The following is a 19,302-nucleotide window of genomic DNA, read 5'->3' as shown; positions in this document are numbered from 1 at the left end:
CTCGGTGTATTTAGAAATCTGTATCTATGTCATTGTGCGTTGTTATTTACATACCAATATTTATGTTTCACGGGTATTTCCGTTACTGTTGGGGGAGTTAATGGCTACACCTGGAAAAGAAGCAAAACAGTAAGAAGAAGAAGGAATAAACTGTGTTTTCGAAAACAAGGAATGTGACAATCTAATAGTTGACGCCTACATTATGATTTTGAAAAAAAGCACATTTTCTGCTCCTGCTTCAATCATCCATTTAGATAAGAAGACAAGTAATCCAAATAAACATTTGGCAGTTCCTGCGAACCTAACCCCTTTTTCGGACTGCTGGTTTGCGTGAAGCCACTGTCGGTTCACACGCCCTGCGGATGATAAATAAACTAACCATGACTTGCTTTGGCACCACCAGGCAGTGTGCTCCTAACAGCCCTTCTCTCATTGGTTTGAGGCAGATAACATACGTCTTAATCTTTTACAAGCCTTTTTTCTTGCTTTCTAGATTTGTTTGCAGACACACCTTTGATTTCCTGCTCTCCTTGTTCAAATGCCACAGAGGTCTTTTTATTCTGCAAGGCTGACGCCGGGGAAGGGAGCAGGAGCAGAAACGCCATGGCACCGGACTCAACATGGACGCCGCCCACGTGAGTAGACCCGGGGATGAATGTCTAGGGTTCAGCGCTTCAAAAATATCTAGGAAGAGAATTCATAACGTCAGTAACGACGTGAAGCACTGGAAGCATTCACAATGCTTAGGAAGCTAGAATTGGAAAGAACAGCAAGCAAGCAATAAGGATGTGGCCTAACCTCTAGAGCGCTCGACCTCAAGGCTAGAAATCCGGGGTCGAGTCTCGGTAGAGGCTTATCATCCTGTGATTCTGGGTAAATCACTTCATCTCACCGTGCCCGACAAGATGAACGTGTCCACATGTGACGCATCTGGTGCTTATTTAAGGTGTTCTCATCTCTCCGGGTCGACTTCGAGCTGTATAAAAAAATGTAGCATTTGACCAATAATTTATTAGATTGGTATGTATCCTTTTTTATAGTTACGTCTGATTTACAGCTCTGTGAATTAAAAAGAGAATGTCGCTTTCGGCAATACACTAGAATCATGGATAACCACACAAGTCTTGTTGATATCTAGCAGGGCTATGCATAGTTAACCTTAAAAGTGCTGTTTTCTGACAAACCAGCTTGAGATATTCAGAGTAAAATATGTTCCCATGATCTTTCTGAATGGTGTTGCTTAGTGAGGCGTTGCTCTATTTCATTCTGGGCTTTTGTATTTCGACGGTGTGTACTGTTGGCATCTGCTGTGTACACACTTAGAAGCAAGCTTGGTGCTGATGTAGGCAACAAATGGTCCTGGGTTGGGCCCAGCTTTAGTGACATGTACAGGGCCAGTTCTTGGTCAAGATGGGGTTCTTTCGCGGTGGACTTTCATTTTTGTGTCCCTCTGTGTGTTTTTGTGGAATGTTTTTGGAATGTATGACATTGTTTGCAAGTGTACCCTTTCCTTATATATGACAGTGGATGGTCTTACACAAGAGGGAAGACACACTCTTATGAAAAATACTATTTCTAAACACTTTCATTTCTCAGCTCAATTTGCCATTAAGAAGTTCAAAAAGCCACATTTGATCACTGTGAGCAGAGTCACATTCAGACAAGCCAGCTCAGCCGACTAATGCAGTCACCCACTCTTCTATGGGTGATACAATGGGAAAACTGAGAATATCAAGTTTGTAAAATGAATTATTTTAGCGTGCTGACACTGATAGGTGGCAACCTTTGAATATCCCTGAGGGCAAGGTTGCTGAGCTGTAAGGCACAGCATTCGACCAATGTGACATCAGACCTGAAGTGAAGGGTAGGGGGTCCTCTGAAGGAGTTGAGGGGTGAGGAAACTGTGCTAAAGAAGAGTTAGTAGAGGCACTGAGAGGACTGGATGGCTAGAGAAAGAAGTTCATGTTAGAGACGGTATACATGTGGGGTGACCAACGCTACAGGAAATGTTTGGAGATGGTATGGACTATGGAGTAACACCCATCACCTGTCACAAACTGCAGGCATCGAGAGAGAGCAAATAAAGTGGGCCCATTGTCTCAGAAGGGCTGGGACAGTTCTCACTCGAGACAATTTTTAAAAAATAGTGTCAGATTAATTTTAAAGCACATTTCTTTTCTCCCAAATGACCAATAAGTTATACACTATGAAAAGGAACTCTTGAAATAAATATCCCAGAACTTTTATGGCATGTCAAGTAAGCTTGCCTCTCTACCGGAGTGTTGCAAACTTGCCCTAAGGTAACTATAAACAAACACTTCAATATTCCATTAAAAAAGTTTCAAAAAGCTATATACGAGACAGGCAGTTTCGAAAATGTCGTAATTGTGTCATTTACTATAGCATCTATGTACACTTCACTAATTTTTCTTCTCAGCTCGTTCTAAGTAGATTTTTCATCCTAGTGGAAGCGGTAGGTTAAAAAAAATAGAAAGACAATACACAGATCCCACTTCCTCAGCCAGTACACCGGTCCTAGTTAGATTGTATGTGATCATCTAGCAGTGCAGTAGCTGATGGTACAGAAACCCTGATCTTTCGTCAGAAGATGGGTTACACTAACCTTACAAGCTAGTTTTCCAGACAGCGGTACTGATTATCACTTACATATCTCTTCTAAATGTATGTTTGGAAATGCAATCATTTGGCCCCAGGTATCAGTTTCTATGATACGGAAAAGGAAAATATGCTATTTTTTTTATTTCAAATGCATACTATATGGTTTGAATAAGTAATAGTGCTTATTCCCAAAACAAAATTTGCCACCTAGTAACTAAATGCAGTGGAAACCACCATTATGCCGAGCAGTCCCGCCAATTTTCAGGCCTCTATTTTTCCAAGGGATGGGGAACAAAATTCCTAGGATACACCTAATACCCAGACGCCATATTTTCCGAAGGGGTAGGACTGATCATGCAATGCTAAGGATTACCAACAATAGGCAGGACACATTTACATGAACACATCTATTTATTAATGTGGTATTATTTTAACAGAGGTTTCAACAGCGCAGTCATACATGTCAAATTTATCAAGTAGCTTGCCGGGTGACGCAACCAATTTCGGCAGGAGCCTCAGAATTCTTTTACCTTTGTATGACATTTGTTGACCTATCATATGTGTCTTAAAGCACACTGGATGTAGCTGATTCAACGGCAATGAAATGCTTAACAAATGAGTATTAATTGCATTCATGGAATCTGTGATTCTGCACCGTTCTCCCAGTTGTGAAACCATCTGTGAGGATTATGGAACATAACCCAGTGAACTAATCGTTCATCACTCGAACAAAGTAACAAAGTAGTGATCAGACAGCTATGATTTCCAGCCTGGCAGGTCAGGTAAGCTGAGCACCATCAATTGGGTATTTGTGACATTTATTATATAGAGAAGTATGCAAAAAAAAAAGTTATGGGAGGAATGCTCGAAAAAATCTCAGCCACTGGTAATTACTCGGGCTGCATCCCAATCCATCGTTATTTTGCACACCATCCTACCTCAGTTTGGGCCCAGCCATATGGAAATCAGTCTTGACCCTGTTCCAATACAAACAGCTCGAACTTCCAGGTCCTCCCTGAACTAGAATACAAGCATCCTAAAACCGGTTTTGCCCTGATTGCGGCTTTTCAGTCAGGTGTAGCTAGGTACCAGTGGCACAGTGAGCACTGAACCTACTCCTAGGCATTACTCGTACCACTGGCCTGGCAGTTCAGACTGGACTATGCCAATTGAAGCAGGGTCCAGAATGATTTGCAAAAACGATTAGTGCAACCTGAGGTGGCATGGAGGACAAAACGATGATAGAATTATATGTTACCCCAAGCGATTGCTAGGGGTTAGACTTATTGCAATCATTTTTTCTATCACTTTTTGTGTGTTATATACAGTATATGAAGCACTGTATAAAAAAGAATAGTTGCTATTGCTACTCTTACATGCGGATCATTCACAAATACTACTGCCAATAACGTGGTTGGGGAAAGAGGCTGGCAGGTGAGCAGGTGACAGACCCCCACGGGTGGATGTCACCCAGCAAAGGCCAGCTTAGAGTATTCACTGTCTTGTCATCAGTATGGCCCTGTGGTACTGCTGGGTTCTCGTTCCTTTCTTCCCAAAGAAGAGAGGTGAAGGAAATAAGGGGGTGAGGAAAGGATGTCAAGAGAGTGAAACATGAGAGGGGTTTGTACCCTGGGTTTTTACAAACCCTATGAGCCCCAGACACTTAAACCACCGCAAAAAGTCTATGAATGCTTAGCAAAGGACTATCACACAATTTGTGTTTATTGCTGGTGTGTAAAGCAGCTGGTGCTTCCAGTAAGTATGTGTGCAATTTGTAAAGCAATGTAATCTATGCATTTCATCTATTTATAAGTATGTTTGGGGCAGGCACCTGCCTTTAAATTCCTGCCCTCACGATTAAGATGCTGGCAGCATTTATCACCCAAACCTACAGCCATTTCATGGCCACATCAATTCAGTATTGAGATTGCTTCTGGCGATAACAATGCTATTGCCATCACTGAATTTCATACAGCCATGGACCATCATCGTTCTTTAGCTGACTTCACCACCTCAGTTCAGACCCAGCTATATGCAAATCGCTCTTGACCCTGTGCCTCATGGGAATAGTCCAGCCCGAACTGCCCAGCCAGAATAAACGTTTTGCCATACAACTCATCACTAGGGTCGCCCTGAACAGCCCAGGTGGCAGGGTTCAATGTATTTTAAAGTTAGGACATGTACCCTTAAGTTTTATATGTATTGTAAGTGAAAAACTCTTACATTAATTTTTAACTATTGCACGGCCAATTTCTCCCATAGGATAATATTGGAGTTGCCGTACTTCATTTTATAAGTGCAATTTCCAAATGGGAAGTCAAAACATATAAATAATCCTGTAAACAGGATTGGGCACACGCGGATCCACCTCTCAGCTGGATTGCCCTGTGCATTCTGGGTCATGCAGTTTGTGTGTCTTCGCAAATGAAAAAGAAAAAGTTTGTAAGTGTTTCACCAAGTTTGGTGCAAGTAGGTACTTGGTATCTCCAGGCATCTCTAGACACGAGACTCGACTCGTGTTTCTGGATCAATATCCTTCATCAGTAGAGATAAGTAATGATGCCGCTGAGTAGGCTGCCCAACAACAGTCACAGGCTTTGATGCCTCCCCGGCTTGCAGGTGCAGCACCACTAGCTCGTCAGCTAGGGAGGCTCACGGGAGCCCTTAAACAGTAAATAGGATTGGGCGCACGCTGCTCCACCTCTCAGCTGGATTGCCCTGTGCATTCTGGGTCATGCAGTTTGTGTGTCTTCGCAAATGAAAAAGAAAAAGTTTGTTAGTGTTTCACCAAGTTTGGTGCAAGTAGGTACTTGGTATCTCCAGGCATCTCTAGACACGAGACTCGACTCGTGTTTTTGTATCAATATCCTTCATCAGTAGAGATAAGTAATGAGACCGCTGAGTAGGCTGCCCAACAACAGTCACAGGCTTTGATGCCTCCCGGGCGCGCAGGTGCAGCACCACTAGCTCGTCAGCTAGGGAGGCTCACGGGAGCCCTTCAACAGTAAACAGGATTGGGCGCACGCTGCTCCACCTCTCAGCTGGATTGCCCTGTGCATTCTGGGTCATGCAGTTCGTGTGTCTTTGTAAATGAAAAAGAAAAGGTTTGTAAGTTTTTCACCAAGTTTGGTGCAAGTAGGTACTTGGTATCTCCAGGCATCTCTAGACACGAGACTCGACTTGTGTTTCTGGATCAATATCCTTCATCAGTAGAGATAAGTAATGAGGCCGCTGAGTAGGCTGCCCAACAACAGTCACAGGCTTTGATGCCTCCCGGGCGAGCAGGTGCAGCACCACTAGCTTGTCACTAAGGGAGGCTCACGGGAGCCCTTAAACAGTAAACAGGATTGGGCGCACACTGCTCCACCTCTCAGCTGGATTGCCCTGTGCATTCTGGGTCATGCAGTTCATGTGTCTTCGCAAATGAAAAAGAAAAAGTTTGTTAGTGTTTCACCAAGTTTGGTGCAAGTAGGTACTTGGTATCTCCAGGCATCTCTAGACACGAGACTCGACTCGTGTTTCTGTATCAATATCCTTCATCAGTAGAGATAAGTAATGAGGCCGCTGAGTAGGCTGCCCAACAACAGTCACAGGCTTTGATGCCTCCCGGGCGCGCAGGTGCAGCACCACTAGCTCGTCAGCTAGGGAGGCTCACGGGAGCCCTTAAACAGTAAACAGGATTGGGCGCACGCTGCTCCACCTCTCAGCTGGATTGCCCTGTGCATTCTGGGTCATGCAGTTCGTGTGTCTTTGCAAATGAAAAAGAAAAAGTTTGTAAGTTTTTCACCAAGTTTGGTGCAAGTAGGTACTTGGTATCTCCAGGCATCTCTAGACACGAGACTCGACTTGTGTTTCTGGATCAATATCCTTCATCAGTAGAGATAAGTAATGAGGCCGCTGAGTAGGCTGCCCAACAACAGTCACAGGCTTTGATGCCTCCCGGGCGAGCAGGTGCAGCACCACTAGCTTGTCAGCTAGGGAGGCTTACGGGAGCCCTTAAACAGTAAACAGGATTGGGCGTACGCTGCTCCACCTCTCAGCTGGATTGCCCTGTGCATTCTGGATCATGCAGTTCATGTGTCTTCGCAAATGAAAAAGAAAAAGTTTGTAAGTGTTTCACCAAGTTTGGTGCAAGTAGGTACTTGGTATTTCCAGGCATCTCTAGACACGAGACTCGACTCGTGTTTCTGGATCAATATCCTTCATCAGTAGAGATAAGTAACGAGGCCGCTGAGTAGGCTGCCCAACAACAGTCACAGGCTTTGATGCCTCCAGGGCACGCAGGTGCAGCACCAGTAGCTCGTCAGCTAGGGAGGCTCACGAGAGCCCTCAAACAGTAAACAGGATTGGGCGCACGCTGCTCCACCTCTCAGCTGGATTGCCCTGTGTATTCTGGGTCATGCAGTTCGTGTGTCTTCGCAAATGAAAAAGAAAAAGTTTGTAAGTGTTTCACCAAGTTTGGTGCAAGTAGGTACTTGGTATCTCCAGGCATCTCTAGACACGAGACTCGACTCGTGTTTCTGGATCAATATCCTTCATCAGTGGAGATAAGTAATGAGGCCGCTGAGTAGGCTGCCCAACAACAGTCACAGGCTTTGATGCCTCCCGGGCGCGCAGGTGCAGCACCACTAGCTCGTCAGCTAGGGAGGCTCACGGGAGCCCTTCAACAGTAAACAGGATTGGGCGCACGCTGCTCCACCTCTCAGCTGGATTGCCCTGTGCATTCTGGGTCATGCAGTTCGTGTGTCTTTGTAAATGAAAAAGAAAAGGTTTGTAAGTTTTTCACCAAGTTTGGTGCAAGTAGGTACTTGGTATCTCCAGGCATCTCTAGACACGAGACTCGACTTGTGTTTCTGGATCAATATCCTTCATCAGTAGAGATAAGTAATGAGGCCGCTGAGTAGGCTGCCCAACAACAGTCACAGGCTTTGATGCCTCCCGGGCGAGCAGGTGCAGCACCACTAGCTTGTCACTAAGGGAGGCTCACGGGAGCCCTTAAACAGTAAACAGGATTGGGCGCACACTGCTCCACCTCTCAGCTGGATTGCCCTGTGCATTCTGGGTCATGCAGTTCATGTGTCTTCGCAAATGAAAAAGAAAAAGTTTGTTAGTGTTTCACCAAGTTTGGTGCAAGTAGGTACTTGGTATCTCCAGGCATCTCTAGACACGAGACTCGACTCGTGTTTCTGTATCAATATCCTTCATCAGTAGAGATAAGTAATGAGGCCGCTGAGTAGGCTGCCCAACAACAGTCACAGGCTTTGATGCCTCCCGGGCGCGCAGGTGCAGCACCACTAGCTCGTCAGCTAGGGAGGCTCACGGGAGCCCTTAAACAGTAAACAGGATTGGGCGCACGCTGCTCCACCTCTCAGCTGGATTGCCCTGTGCATTCTGGGTCATGCAGTTCGTGTGTCTTTGCAAATGAAAAAGAAAAAGTTTGTAAGTTTTTCACCAAGTTTGGTGCAAGTAGGTACTTGGTATCTCCAGGCATCTCTAGACACGAGACTCGACTTGTGTTTCTGGATCAATATCCTTCATCAGTAGAGATAAGTAATGAGGCCGCTGAGTAGGCTGCCCAACAACAGTCACAGGCTTTGATGCCTCCCGGGCGAGCAGGTGCAGCACCACTAGCTTGTCAGCTAGGGAGGCTTACGGGAGCCCTTAAACAGTAAACAGGATTGGGCGTACGCTGCTCCACCTCTCAGCTGGATTGCCCTGTGCATTCTGGATCATGCAGTTCATGTGTCTTCGCAAATGAAAAAGAAAAAGTTTGTAAGTGTTTCACCAAGTTTGGTGCAAGTAGGTACTTGGTATTTCCAGGCATCTCTAGACACGAGACTCGACTCGTGTTTCTGGATCAATATCCTTCATCAGTAGAGATAAGTAACGAGGCCGCTGAGTAGGCTGCCCAACAACAGTCACAGGCTTTGATGCCTCCAGGGCACGCAGGTGCAGCACCAGTAGCTCGTCAGCTAGGGAGGCTCACGAGAGCCCTCAAACAGTAAACAGGATTGGGCGCACGCTGCTCCACCTCTCAGCTGGATTGCCCTGTGTATTCTGGGTCATGCAGTTCGTGTGTCTTCGCAAATGAAAAAGAAAAAGTTTGTAAGTGTTTCACCAAGTTTGGTGCAAGTAGGTACTTGGTATCTCCAGGCATCTCTAGACACGAGACTCGACTCGTGTTTCTGGATCAATATCCTTCATCAGTGGAGATAAGTAATGAGGCCGCTGAGTAGGCTGCCCAACAACAGTCACAGGCTTTGATGCCTCCCGGGCGCGCAGGTGCAGCACCACTAGCTCGTCAGCTAGGGAGGCTCACGGGAGCCCTTAAACAGTAAACAGGATTGGGCGCATGCTGCTCCACCTCTCAGCTGGATTGCCCTGTGCATTCTGGGTCATTGCAGTTCGTGTGTCTTCGCAACTGAAAAAGAAAAAGTTTGTAAGTGTTTCACCAAGTTTGGTGCAAGTAGGTACTTGGTATCTCCAGGCATCTCTAGACACGAGACTCAGCTCGTGTTTCTGGATCAATATCCTTCATCAGTAGAGATTAGTAATGAGGCCGCTACGTAGGCTGCCCAACAACAGTCACAGGCTTTGATGCCTCCCAGGTGCGCAGGTGCAGCACCACTAGCTCGTCAGCTAGGGAGGCTCACAGGAGCCCTTAAACAGTAAACAGGATTGGGCGCACGCTGCTCCACCTCTCAGCTGGATTGCTCTGTGCATTCTGGGTCATGCAGTTCGTGTGTCTTCGCAAATGAAAAAGAAAAAGTTTGTAAGTGTTTCACCAAGTTTGGTGCAAGTAGGTACTTGGTATCTCCAGGCATCTCTAGACACGAGACTCGACTCGTGTTTCTGGATCAATATCCTTCATCAGTGGAGATAAGTAATGAGGCCGCTGAGTAGGCTGCCCAACAACAGTCACAGGCTTTGATGCCTCCCGGGCGCGCAGGTGCAGCACCACTAGCTCGTCAGCTAGGGAGGCTCACGGGAGCCCTTAAACAGTAAACAGGATTGGGCGCATGCTGCTCCACCTCTCAGCTGGATTGCCCTGTGCATTCTGGGTCATTGCAGTTCGTGTGTCTTCGCAACTGAAAAAGAAAAAGTTTGTAAGTGTTTCACCAAGTTTGGTGCAAGTAGGTACTTGGTATCTCCAGGCATCTCTAGACACGAGACTCAGCTCGTGTTTCTGGATCAATATCCTTCATCAGTAGAGATTAGTAATGAGGCCGCTACGTAGGCTGCCCAACAACAGTCACAGGCTTTGATGCCTCCCAGGTGCGCAGGTGCAGCACCACTAGCTCGTCAGCTAGGGAGGCTCACAGGAGCCCTTAAACAGTAAACAGGATTGGGCGCACGCTGCTCCACCTCTCAGCTGGATTGCTCTGTGCATTCTGGGTCATGCAGTTCGTGTGTCTTCGCAAATGAAAAAGAAAAAGTTTGTAAGTGTTTCACCAAGTTTGGTGCAAGTAGGTACTTGGTATCTCCAGGCATCTCTAGACACGAGACTCGACTCGTGTTTCTGGATCAATATCCTTCATCAGTAGAGATTAGTAATGAGGCCGCTGAGTAGGCTGCCCAACAACAGTCACAGGCTTTGATGCCTCCCGGGCGCGCAGGTGCAGCACCACTAGCTCGTCAGCTAGGGAGGCTCACGGGAGCCCTTAAACCGTAAACAGGATTGGGCGCACGTTGCTCCACCTCTCAGCTGGATTGCCCTGTGCATTCTGGGTCATGCAGTTCGCGTGTCTTTGCAAATGAAAAATAAAAAGTTTGTAAGTGTTTCACCAAGTTTGGTGCAAGTAGGTACTTGGTATTTCCAGGCATCTCTAGACACGAGACTCGACTCGTGTTTCTGGATCAATATCCTTCATCAGTAGAGATAAGTAATGAGGCCGCTGAGTAGGCTGCCCAACAACAGTCACAGGCTTTGATGCCTCCCGGGCGCGCAGGTGCAGCACCACTAGCTCGTCAGCTAGGGAGGCTCACGGAGCCCTTAAACAGTAACAGGATTGGGCGCACGCTGCTCCACCTCTCAGCTGGATTGCCCTGTGCATTTTGGGTCATGCAGTTCGTGTGTCTTCGCAAATGAAAAAGAAAAAGTTTGTAAGTGTTTCACCAAGTTTGGTGCAAGTAGGTACTTGGTATCTCCAGGCATCTCTAGACACGAGACTCGACTCGTGTTTCTGGATCAATATCCTTCATCAGTAGAGATAAGTAATAAGGCCGCTGAGTAGGCTGCCCAACCACTGTGAAAGGCTTTGATGCCTCCCGGGCGCGCAGGTGCAGCACCAGTAGCTTGTCAGCTAGGGAGGCTCATGGGAGCCCTTAAACAGTAAACAGGATTGGGTGCACGCTGCTCCACCTCTCAGCTAGATTGCCCTGTGCATTCTGGGTCATGCAGTTCGTGTGTCTTCGCAAAGGAAAAAGAAAAAGTTTGTAAGTGTTTCACCAAGTTTGGTGCAAGTAGTTACTTGGTATCTCCAGGCATCTCTAGACACGAGACTCGACTCGTGTTTCTGGATCAATATCCTTCATCAGTAGAGATAAGTAATGAGGCTGCTGAGTAGGCTGCCCAACAACAGTCACAGGCTTTGATGCCTCCCGGGCGCGCAGGTGCAGCTCCACTAGCGCGTCAGCTAGGGAGGCTCACGGGAGCCCTTAAAAAGTAAACAGGATTGGGCGCACGCTGCTCCACCTCTTAGCTAGATTGCCCTGTGTATTCTGGGTCATGCAGTTCGTGTGTCTTCACAAATGAAAAAGAAAAAGTTTGTAAGTGTTTCACCAAGTTTGGTGCAAGTAGGTACTTGGTATCTCCAGGCATCTCTAGACACGAGACTCGACTCGTGTTTCTGGATCAATGTCCTTCATCAGTAGAGATAAGTAATGAGGCCGCTGAGTAGGCTGCCCAACAACAGTCACAGGCTTTGATGCCTCCCGGGCGCGCAGGTGCAGCACCACTAGCTCGTCAGTTAGGGAGGTTCACAGGAGCCCTTAAACAGTAAACAGGATTGGGCGCACGCTGCTCCACCTCTCAGCTGGATTGCCCTGTGCAATCTGGGCCATGCAATTCGTGTGTCTTCGCAAATGAAAAAAGAAAGAGTTTGTAAGTGTTTCACCAAGTTTGGTGCAAGTAGGTACTTGATATCTCCAGGCATCTCTAGACACAAGACTAGACTCGTGTTTCTGGATCAATATCCTTCATCAGTAGAGATAAGTAATGAGGCCGTTAAGTAGGCTGCCCAACAACAGTCACAGGCTTTGATGCCTCCCAGGCGCGCAGGTGCAGCACCACTAGCTCGTCTGGTAGGGAGGCTCACGGGAGCCCTTAAACAGTAAACAGGATTGGGCGCAGAGTACCAGAGTCCCGAGGGGCGATCCGGAGGAGGGGCTAGCGGTGTGCGCTCCATTGATGACTAAACACAATATGGCTTCCTTGAGCTTTGGTCTGACGGGCTCTTGGACGACGCACCTGCGTGCCGGTTCTGGCATCGAGGCCTTTGATTGTTGTGTGGCGGCCTTCTCTTCCACCCCTAACGATCTTTCTCTACTGATGAGTGAAGTTATCCTGAAACCCGAGACATGTCTCGGGCGATATCCTAAAACCCGGGACATGTATCGGGTCTAGAGATTCATCAGTCCTACAAGTACCGACTTGCACCCACCTGGGTGATCCACTAAAGAACAACAAGTACCAGAGTCCCGAGGGGCGCCCTGGAGGAGGGGCTAGCGGTGTGCGCTCCATTGATGACTAAACACAATATGGCTCCCTTGAGCTTTGGGCTGACGGGCTCTTGGACGATGCACCTGCGTGCCGGTTCTGGCATCGAGGCCTTTGACTGTTGTATGGCGGCCTTCTCTTCCACCCCTAACGATCTTTCTCTACTGATGAGGGAAGTTATCCTGAAACCCGAGACATGTCTCGGCAATATCCTAAAACCCGGGACATGTATCGGGTCTAGAGATTCATCAGTCCTACAAGTACCGACTTGCACCCACCTGGGTGATCCACTAAAGAACTACAAGTACCAGAGTCCCGAGGGGCGATCCGGAGGAGGAGCTAGCGGTGTGCGCTTCATTGATGACTAAACACAATATGGCTCCCTTGAGCTTTGGGCCGACGGGCTCTTGGACGACGCACTGGCGTGCCGGTTCTGGCATCGAGGCCTTTGACTGTTGTGTGGCGGCCTTCTCTTCCACCCCTAACGATCTTTCTCTACTGATGAGGGAAGTTATCCTGAAACCCGAGACATGTCTCGGGCGATATCCTAAAACCCGGGACATGTATTGGGTCTAGAGATTCATCAGTCCTACAAGTACCGACTTGCACCCACCTGGGTGATCCACTAAAGAACTACAAGTACCAGAGTCCCGAGGGGCGATCCGGAGGAGGGGCTAGCGGTGTGCGCTCCATTGAGGACTAAACACAATATGGCTCCCTTGAGCTTTGGGCCGACGGGCTCTTGGACGACGCACCTGCGTGCCGGTTCTGGCATCGAGGCCTTTGACTGTTGTGTGGCGGCCTTCTCTTCCACCCCTAACGATCTTTCTCTACTGATGAGGGAAGTTATCCTGAAACCCGAGACATGTCTCGGGCGATATCCTAAAACTCAGGACATGTATCGGGTCTAGAGATTCATCAGTCCTACAAGTATCGACTTGCACCCACCTGGGTGATCCACTAAAGAACTACAAGTACCAGAGTCCCGAGGGGCGATCCGGAGGAGGGGCTAGCGGTGTGCGCTCCATTGATGACTAAATCTAAATAATCCTGGTTTTACTTTCTTTTCTCACCCACATTCTAAGCTCGCTAGGCTGGATTACATATTTGCCTCCCACACTATCATAACCAAGTTTTTATAGATAGATTACCCCGGGTTCTATCAGATCATAATCCCCTAATTTTAAGTATTTACACCGGGGAGATACAACAGGACCACAATAGATGGACATTTGAAAGGGCTCTATTGATAAATGAAAAATATTGTCAACTTATGGAAAACTGGATACCAGAATTTCTAGGGGATAATCTGGGTAGCGCACCACTGGAAGTGGTTTGGGACACACTCAAGGTGGGAATTAGGGGAGAAACTCTCAGATTCTCAATTAAAAGTAACCACGAGTCGAAACAAAACTTAAAAATATTGCAGGAGAAACTAGCAACAGCGGAAGAATATCTTATAAGAGCAGTCCCGGGGGGGCTTGGAGATTGAAGGGGCAGTACGAGATGTAGCCATCGCAAGGAACAAAATAGTAGAGATCTTCACTGGAAAAGCAATATGCAAAGCCACTTTGAATAAAGAGAACATTTACGAATTAAGTGAGCAGGTCGGACATCAATTAGCAGTCCGAATGAGACAGCAGAGAATGGCAAACATGATTAAAGAGATCAGAGATCCTATTAATGGCCTTAGACAAGACTCCAAAGAGATAAGGGAAGTGTTACAGAATTACTACCAGGACTTGTATACAGAGACTAACAAAAGCCAGGTTAATATTGAGGAATACCTAGATTCAGTCATGAGGATTCAACTCCCACAAGCCAATCAAGACACCGTGGCAGAGATACCTGAATGGGTAGAAATCCTTCTATCAATAAACAGTCTAACCACCGGAAAAGCAGCTGGTTTAGATGGAATACCCACACAATGTTATGCTAGATTTCATAAACCATTAAAAGGAATTTTAACTGATTTAGTGACTCATGTTTACCAAGGAGGGAGGCAACCGGGATCTTGAGCTCGTGCCAAAATGGTCGTATTCCCAAAGAAGAATAAAGACCCTACAGAGTTAGGGGCCCACCTGCCCAATCACGTTAATAAATAGCGACTCTAAAATCTACTCTAAATTGTTAGCTAGTAGACTCACATCAGTAATACATAAAATTATCTCAACTCTGCAACATGGATTTGTTCCAGGCAGATCTACCACTGATCATATTCTGAGGTTGATCACACTCTTTGACATAGCAGAAGTAACAGGAGACCCAATAGCGCTCATATTATTAGACTCAGAGAAGGCCTTCGATAGGGTCTCCTGGCTTTATCTATGGACTGCTATGTCAAAGAGTGGGATTGGGGAACAATTTATTAATGTTTTTTGCATGTTATATGTCAATCCGTAAGCCATGGTTATGATCAACGGGAAAATCTCAGATAGCATCAAAATGACTAGAGGGACAAGGCAGGGGTGCCCCTGTTCCCCCCTATTATTCGCCATATTTATAGACCCATTTATTCACAGGCTAGAAACTAGCTTAGCCATAGCACCTATGAGGACCCCAAACGGAGAAACTAAGACCATAGCGAACGCGGATGACATCACAATTGTCACAAGCAACGCATGTGAAGCAGTCAAACTATTGGAAGAGGAAGCTAGTCATTTTGGAGAAATCTCAGGCTACAAATTAAATCAAGATAAAACCCAGATAATAATTAATAATAAAAGCACCTATAATGACGCTAGGATAGGGGATAATGCATCATATTTAAGAGTAAATATCACCTCAAATTTAGATAATCTGGTTAAAATTAATATGAACCCACTCACGAAACAGACGGAAAGAAGTCTTAGTAGATTGCATAATCAACATCTAACTATTATTGGGAGATGCAATCTAATTAAAATGTTATTTTTTGCCAAATTCTTATATTTTTTTAGAACCATATGTTTAAACTTTGACCCACAGATCTTTAAAGAAGTAGATAATATATTATCTCGTTTTATTTGGGGGAATAGCAGGTCAAGAAGAGCCTATAGATACATTACTCTACAGAAGGAAAGAGGAGGTCTTGCCGTACCCAATTTTAAAGCTTACTGGTGGGCTACAATAATTAAATATCGCAGGGCACTTCTGATCCCATATAGGGATCGCGATCAAGAGAGGGGTGTTACAACTCCACAGGAACTTATCCTCGGTAACTCAGCGGGAGAACATTTGTGGTGACGGACATACGATTGTCATTTCAAAAAAGTTTGCTTCAAAAGGCATCTATACCGCATGGAATCATGTACGTAAACTACTCGGGATCGGAAGGTTCTCTTATTATACGACTCTCCACAGAAATAATAACCTCCCATAGATTTTGACTGACGCATGTATGAAGAGATGAGTCAGGCTGGGCATCACTCAATGTGGCTCCTTTTATACCCCAACAGGCTTCAGATCATTTGAAGAGTTAAAAAGTGAATTTGGTCTAGAACATCGAGATTTCTTTAAATATCTACAAATAAGAGATTTCATAATGAGAAAGGGGGCGGTAAAGCCGCATTCCAGAGAATACAGACAATCGAATTAGTCGTCCAAAATATTAGAGTTAAAATTGTTGAAATATATATTAACTTAATTGCTGGATTTCCTGATGATTTGGACAAACATACTAAAAAATGGCAGAACAAATTAGATATACCGGAGAGCTCAATTCAGAGGGCATTCAAACTCTCCCAAATGCTATTAATGTCAACCAAGTTGCAAGCTCAGTTTTATAAAACACACTTTCAATTGTATTATACGCCCAATAGAATAGCCAAATGGAGTACGGGCAAAGGCGCGCAGTGCCATCGATGCCCGCTACCCGAAGCAGATTTAATACACATTTTCGCTACATGCGATGCATTTAGCTCCATCAGACAGGAAATCTTTATCTTTTTATCAGGAATCTTTGAAACAAGAATAGAGATCTCAACAGTGGAAATAATGCTAGGTACAGACGGTGACACTCGACCGAACAGAATGAAAGGACTTTTGTTTGTCTCAATGGCAGTGCTTAGAATATGCCTGGCATCGGCCTGGCTAAATCAAAACCCACCAACATTCCAGCAAAGGCGGGCACGACTGCTAGCAACACATAGCCTATTGATAGCTATTTACATTAGGAGGGGAAGGAATAAGAAAAGGAAGGGATTAGAAATATGGGACCCCCTTACACAATGGATAGAACATCCTGATTAAAACGTTTACCTAGGATACTGTGATAAATATGATTGAAATATATTCGAATATGCCTACTATTTTGTTTGCACCTGACCTTGTATATGTGTGTATATAAAATGAAACGCCTGTATAGGGGAGGGGTGGGGTTTGGGGGGGGGGGTTGGTTGGTTAAAATGTGAAATATCTCAAGAAAGAATTGTTCAAAAAAAAAAAGGGAAGAGGTAACCAGACACGTTGAGTGTCTCTTGAATAGCAATTTAAAATCCTAACTTATGGTCAAGTCGAATTTTACTTTGCAATTCAGAAAATGGCACTTATAGAAAGTTAGAAGCGCAACAGGGTGTGATCCAATAAGGCCTCTTTAGTGGGGAGGAATCAATTTCAAAACACAAAAGTACGCAGAGCCCCCATTCGGCCATTAAACAACATATAGGGGCCGATTAGGATGGTGGACGGATCACCACCGCCATGCAGGCGGTGGCGATTCGTCTGCCATCTGTGCCCGTCCGCCACCTATTTCCCCCCGCGATATTACAATGGCAGTGGGGACCGCGGCGGACGGGAAGACCGTCTGCCACTTTTCCACCGCGGTCTCCTTGCGACAGTGGTGGAAAAGGTCTAATATGGTGGCGGTGTCTAATAGACACCGCCAGCCATATTATGATGTGCTGTGGGCAAAGACTTTCCGTGGCGGCAATGCCGCAACAAAAAGGCATGCGGTCTTTGCTTTGGGGGCCCGTTGCCGGCCCCCAGGGTGAAGGGGGTGTGGGGGGTGCACAAGGGGGGTACCTATGGTACCCCCCTTGGTTTCAAAATACAACATGGCAGACACCGCGCGGTGCCTGTCATGTTGTGCTGTGAAACGCACAACATGCATTTTTAGCATTGAGGCGGGCAGTGCTTTCAGCGCCGCCCGCCGCAATATTAAAAATGCGGGATGCACCCGCCACTATGGTGGGTGCATCCTAATTCGAGGCACGGGAACTCCGCCCCTGTGGCAGACGGTCCCGTCCCCCGACAGGATGGCGGACGGACTTTGTCCGTCCTCCATCCTAATTGACCCCTTAGTTTGAAAAAGAGCGCAAAATACACATCAATCTTGTGTGCTTGAGTATTTATCTCAAATATATTTCATACTTAACGCTGTTCTCTTACTATCACTCATATCTGTCTGGTACAATCCAAACATTAATATACATAAAACCAAAATAACATAAAACTACTTAATCAAAACAGGTCACAACTCAAAATGACATAAAGCCATAGAAATTCAACAATGCTTTTTCCATTGAACACTAGTGAGTTCTTGCCACTAAGTTCAAAGTAACTCATGCTAGCAAATTGTCCTACCCCTTGTGTAGACATGGGGTTATATAGATAGTTTTGTGTTCCCACACTCTGATTTATCCAAAAAGGCGAAGTTCAATAGTTCCTTTTTAAATGGAAAGATCCTTTTCAAAATGATAGCCAATATTTCTATACTTGAGGTGGTACTTCTAATAGATCCCCATCAGAAAATACCACCGCATTTTAACCTCATATAGTGTAGGGGTATGTAGCAACTCTTTTTAGGAGGTTATCATCAACACTAAGGAAAAAAACTCATTCAGTCTAAGTAAAAATGGGGGTAAAAATGTTGTGTAAAAAGAGAGACATATAATTGTTTTCCTAAAAGGAAAATCCCAATGTATGCATATAATACTCAGTACTTTTGACTTTTAGATTGTTGGCATTTTCTTACCTTAGAGATTTAGTGGCTGATTGCGATGTAATGTGGAAAGTTTCTGCCCGACTCCTTCTCAGAATTGCATCTGACCAATTTGCAGTCAGTGGTTTGGCCTGACCAATTACGTTGCGACCAAACACTTTTCAGTCGGGGTTCCATCGACTTCTGTGGGAGCCTGTGTTCTGCCCAACAACACAGGCTCCTATGGGGGAAATGGTGCGTTTGTGGAAAACTCTGCAACCTGTCGCAGGCACCCCACTGTGCCTGCCACACAGTGCAGGGTTTTAGAGGGGGGTCCATTGGGTACTCCCTTGGCCCCAAACCAGTGGCTACAGGATGAAGGAGGGCCTTCTAGGGGCCCCCAAAGTCAGTTTCGATATCCATTTAGTGTTGGACAGACCTAATCTGGAAGGCTTTATTCGCTCTGTCAGAAACGCTGTCCTTAGAGCTGTACGATGTGGGTTCAACTGACACGCATTCTCCGAGAGCCAGTCGGAACAGATTCAGAAAGACTGTGCAGTTTGCAATCCGAACGCGAACATCATGTCCAGTCAGGTGGATCAGAAACCGACCAAGTCGCATTGAAGTCTTCCGACACGGTCTAGGAGAATCCAACAGTCGGTTGGAGGCTTTCAGCATGACATCTTAATAGAATCCTAAGTGCCTGCAGCCTGTCTTTGGTCACATGACTAGACATAGTTGACAGTGCAGCTTTGTGTATTCCTCATAGACATAAACACACAATATGGAGCTTAGGTGTGCCTGGATGGGCTATCACGGGCAGGATGGGAGGGAGGAGGTGGGTACACCCCTACTTAACTGAATAGGCTAAGTCCTGCCTTTACACAAAGGTCTGCATACCCCCTGTAGTTAGCCGTGAGTTAGGGCAAGGAAAACAGGATGCCCGGGGACTTAAAAGAGAAACCTCTAGATGCTTCTTCCTCACTACAAAGGCACAACTTGATACAAATACTCGACCTCAGACACCAACTTTTCAGTACACTACTGGACCAGTGGATATTCTGCC

The 19,302-nt window shown here is 46.0% G+C and overlaps 1 protein-coding gene across 1 annotated transcript in view; it reads left to right on the top strand.

Moving 5' to 3' along the window:
• The first annotated feature begins 548 nt into the window (after positions 1–548).
• Positions 549–19,302, top strand: part of LOC147728924 (stimulated by retinoic acid gene 6 protein-like) — a 538,794-nt gene continuing 520,040 nt past the window's right edge. The window contains exon 1 of the mRNA XM_086959168.1: positions 549–635. Coding sequence (XP_086815294.1) covers positions 604–635 — 32 coding nt within the window. The 5' untranslated portion in view covers positions 549–603. The remainder of the gene's footprint in view (positions 636–19,302) is intronic.

Source organism: Lissotriton vulgaris, chromosome 2_2 (genome assembly GCF_964263255.1).
Source record: "Lissotriton vulgaris chromosome 2_2, aLisVul1.2, whole genome shotgun sequence".
Lineage (NCBI taxonomy): Eukaryota > Metazoa > Chordata > Amphibia > Caudata > Salamandridae > Lissotriton > Lissotriton vulgaris.
This window is presented reverse-complemented; position numbering and strand designations above follow the sequence as displayed.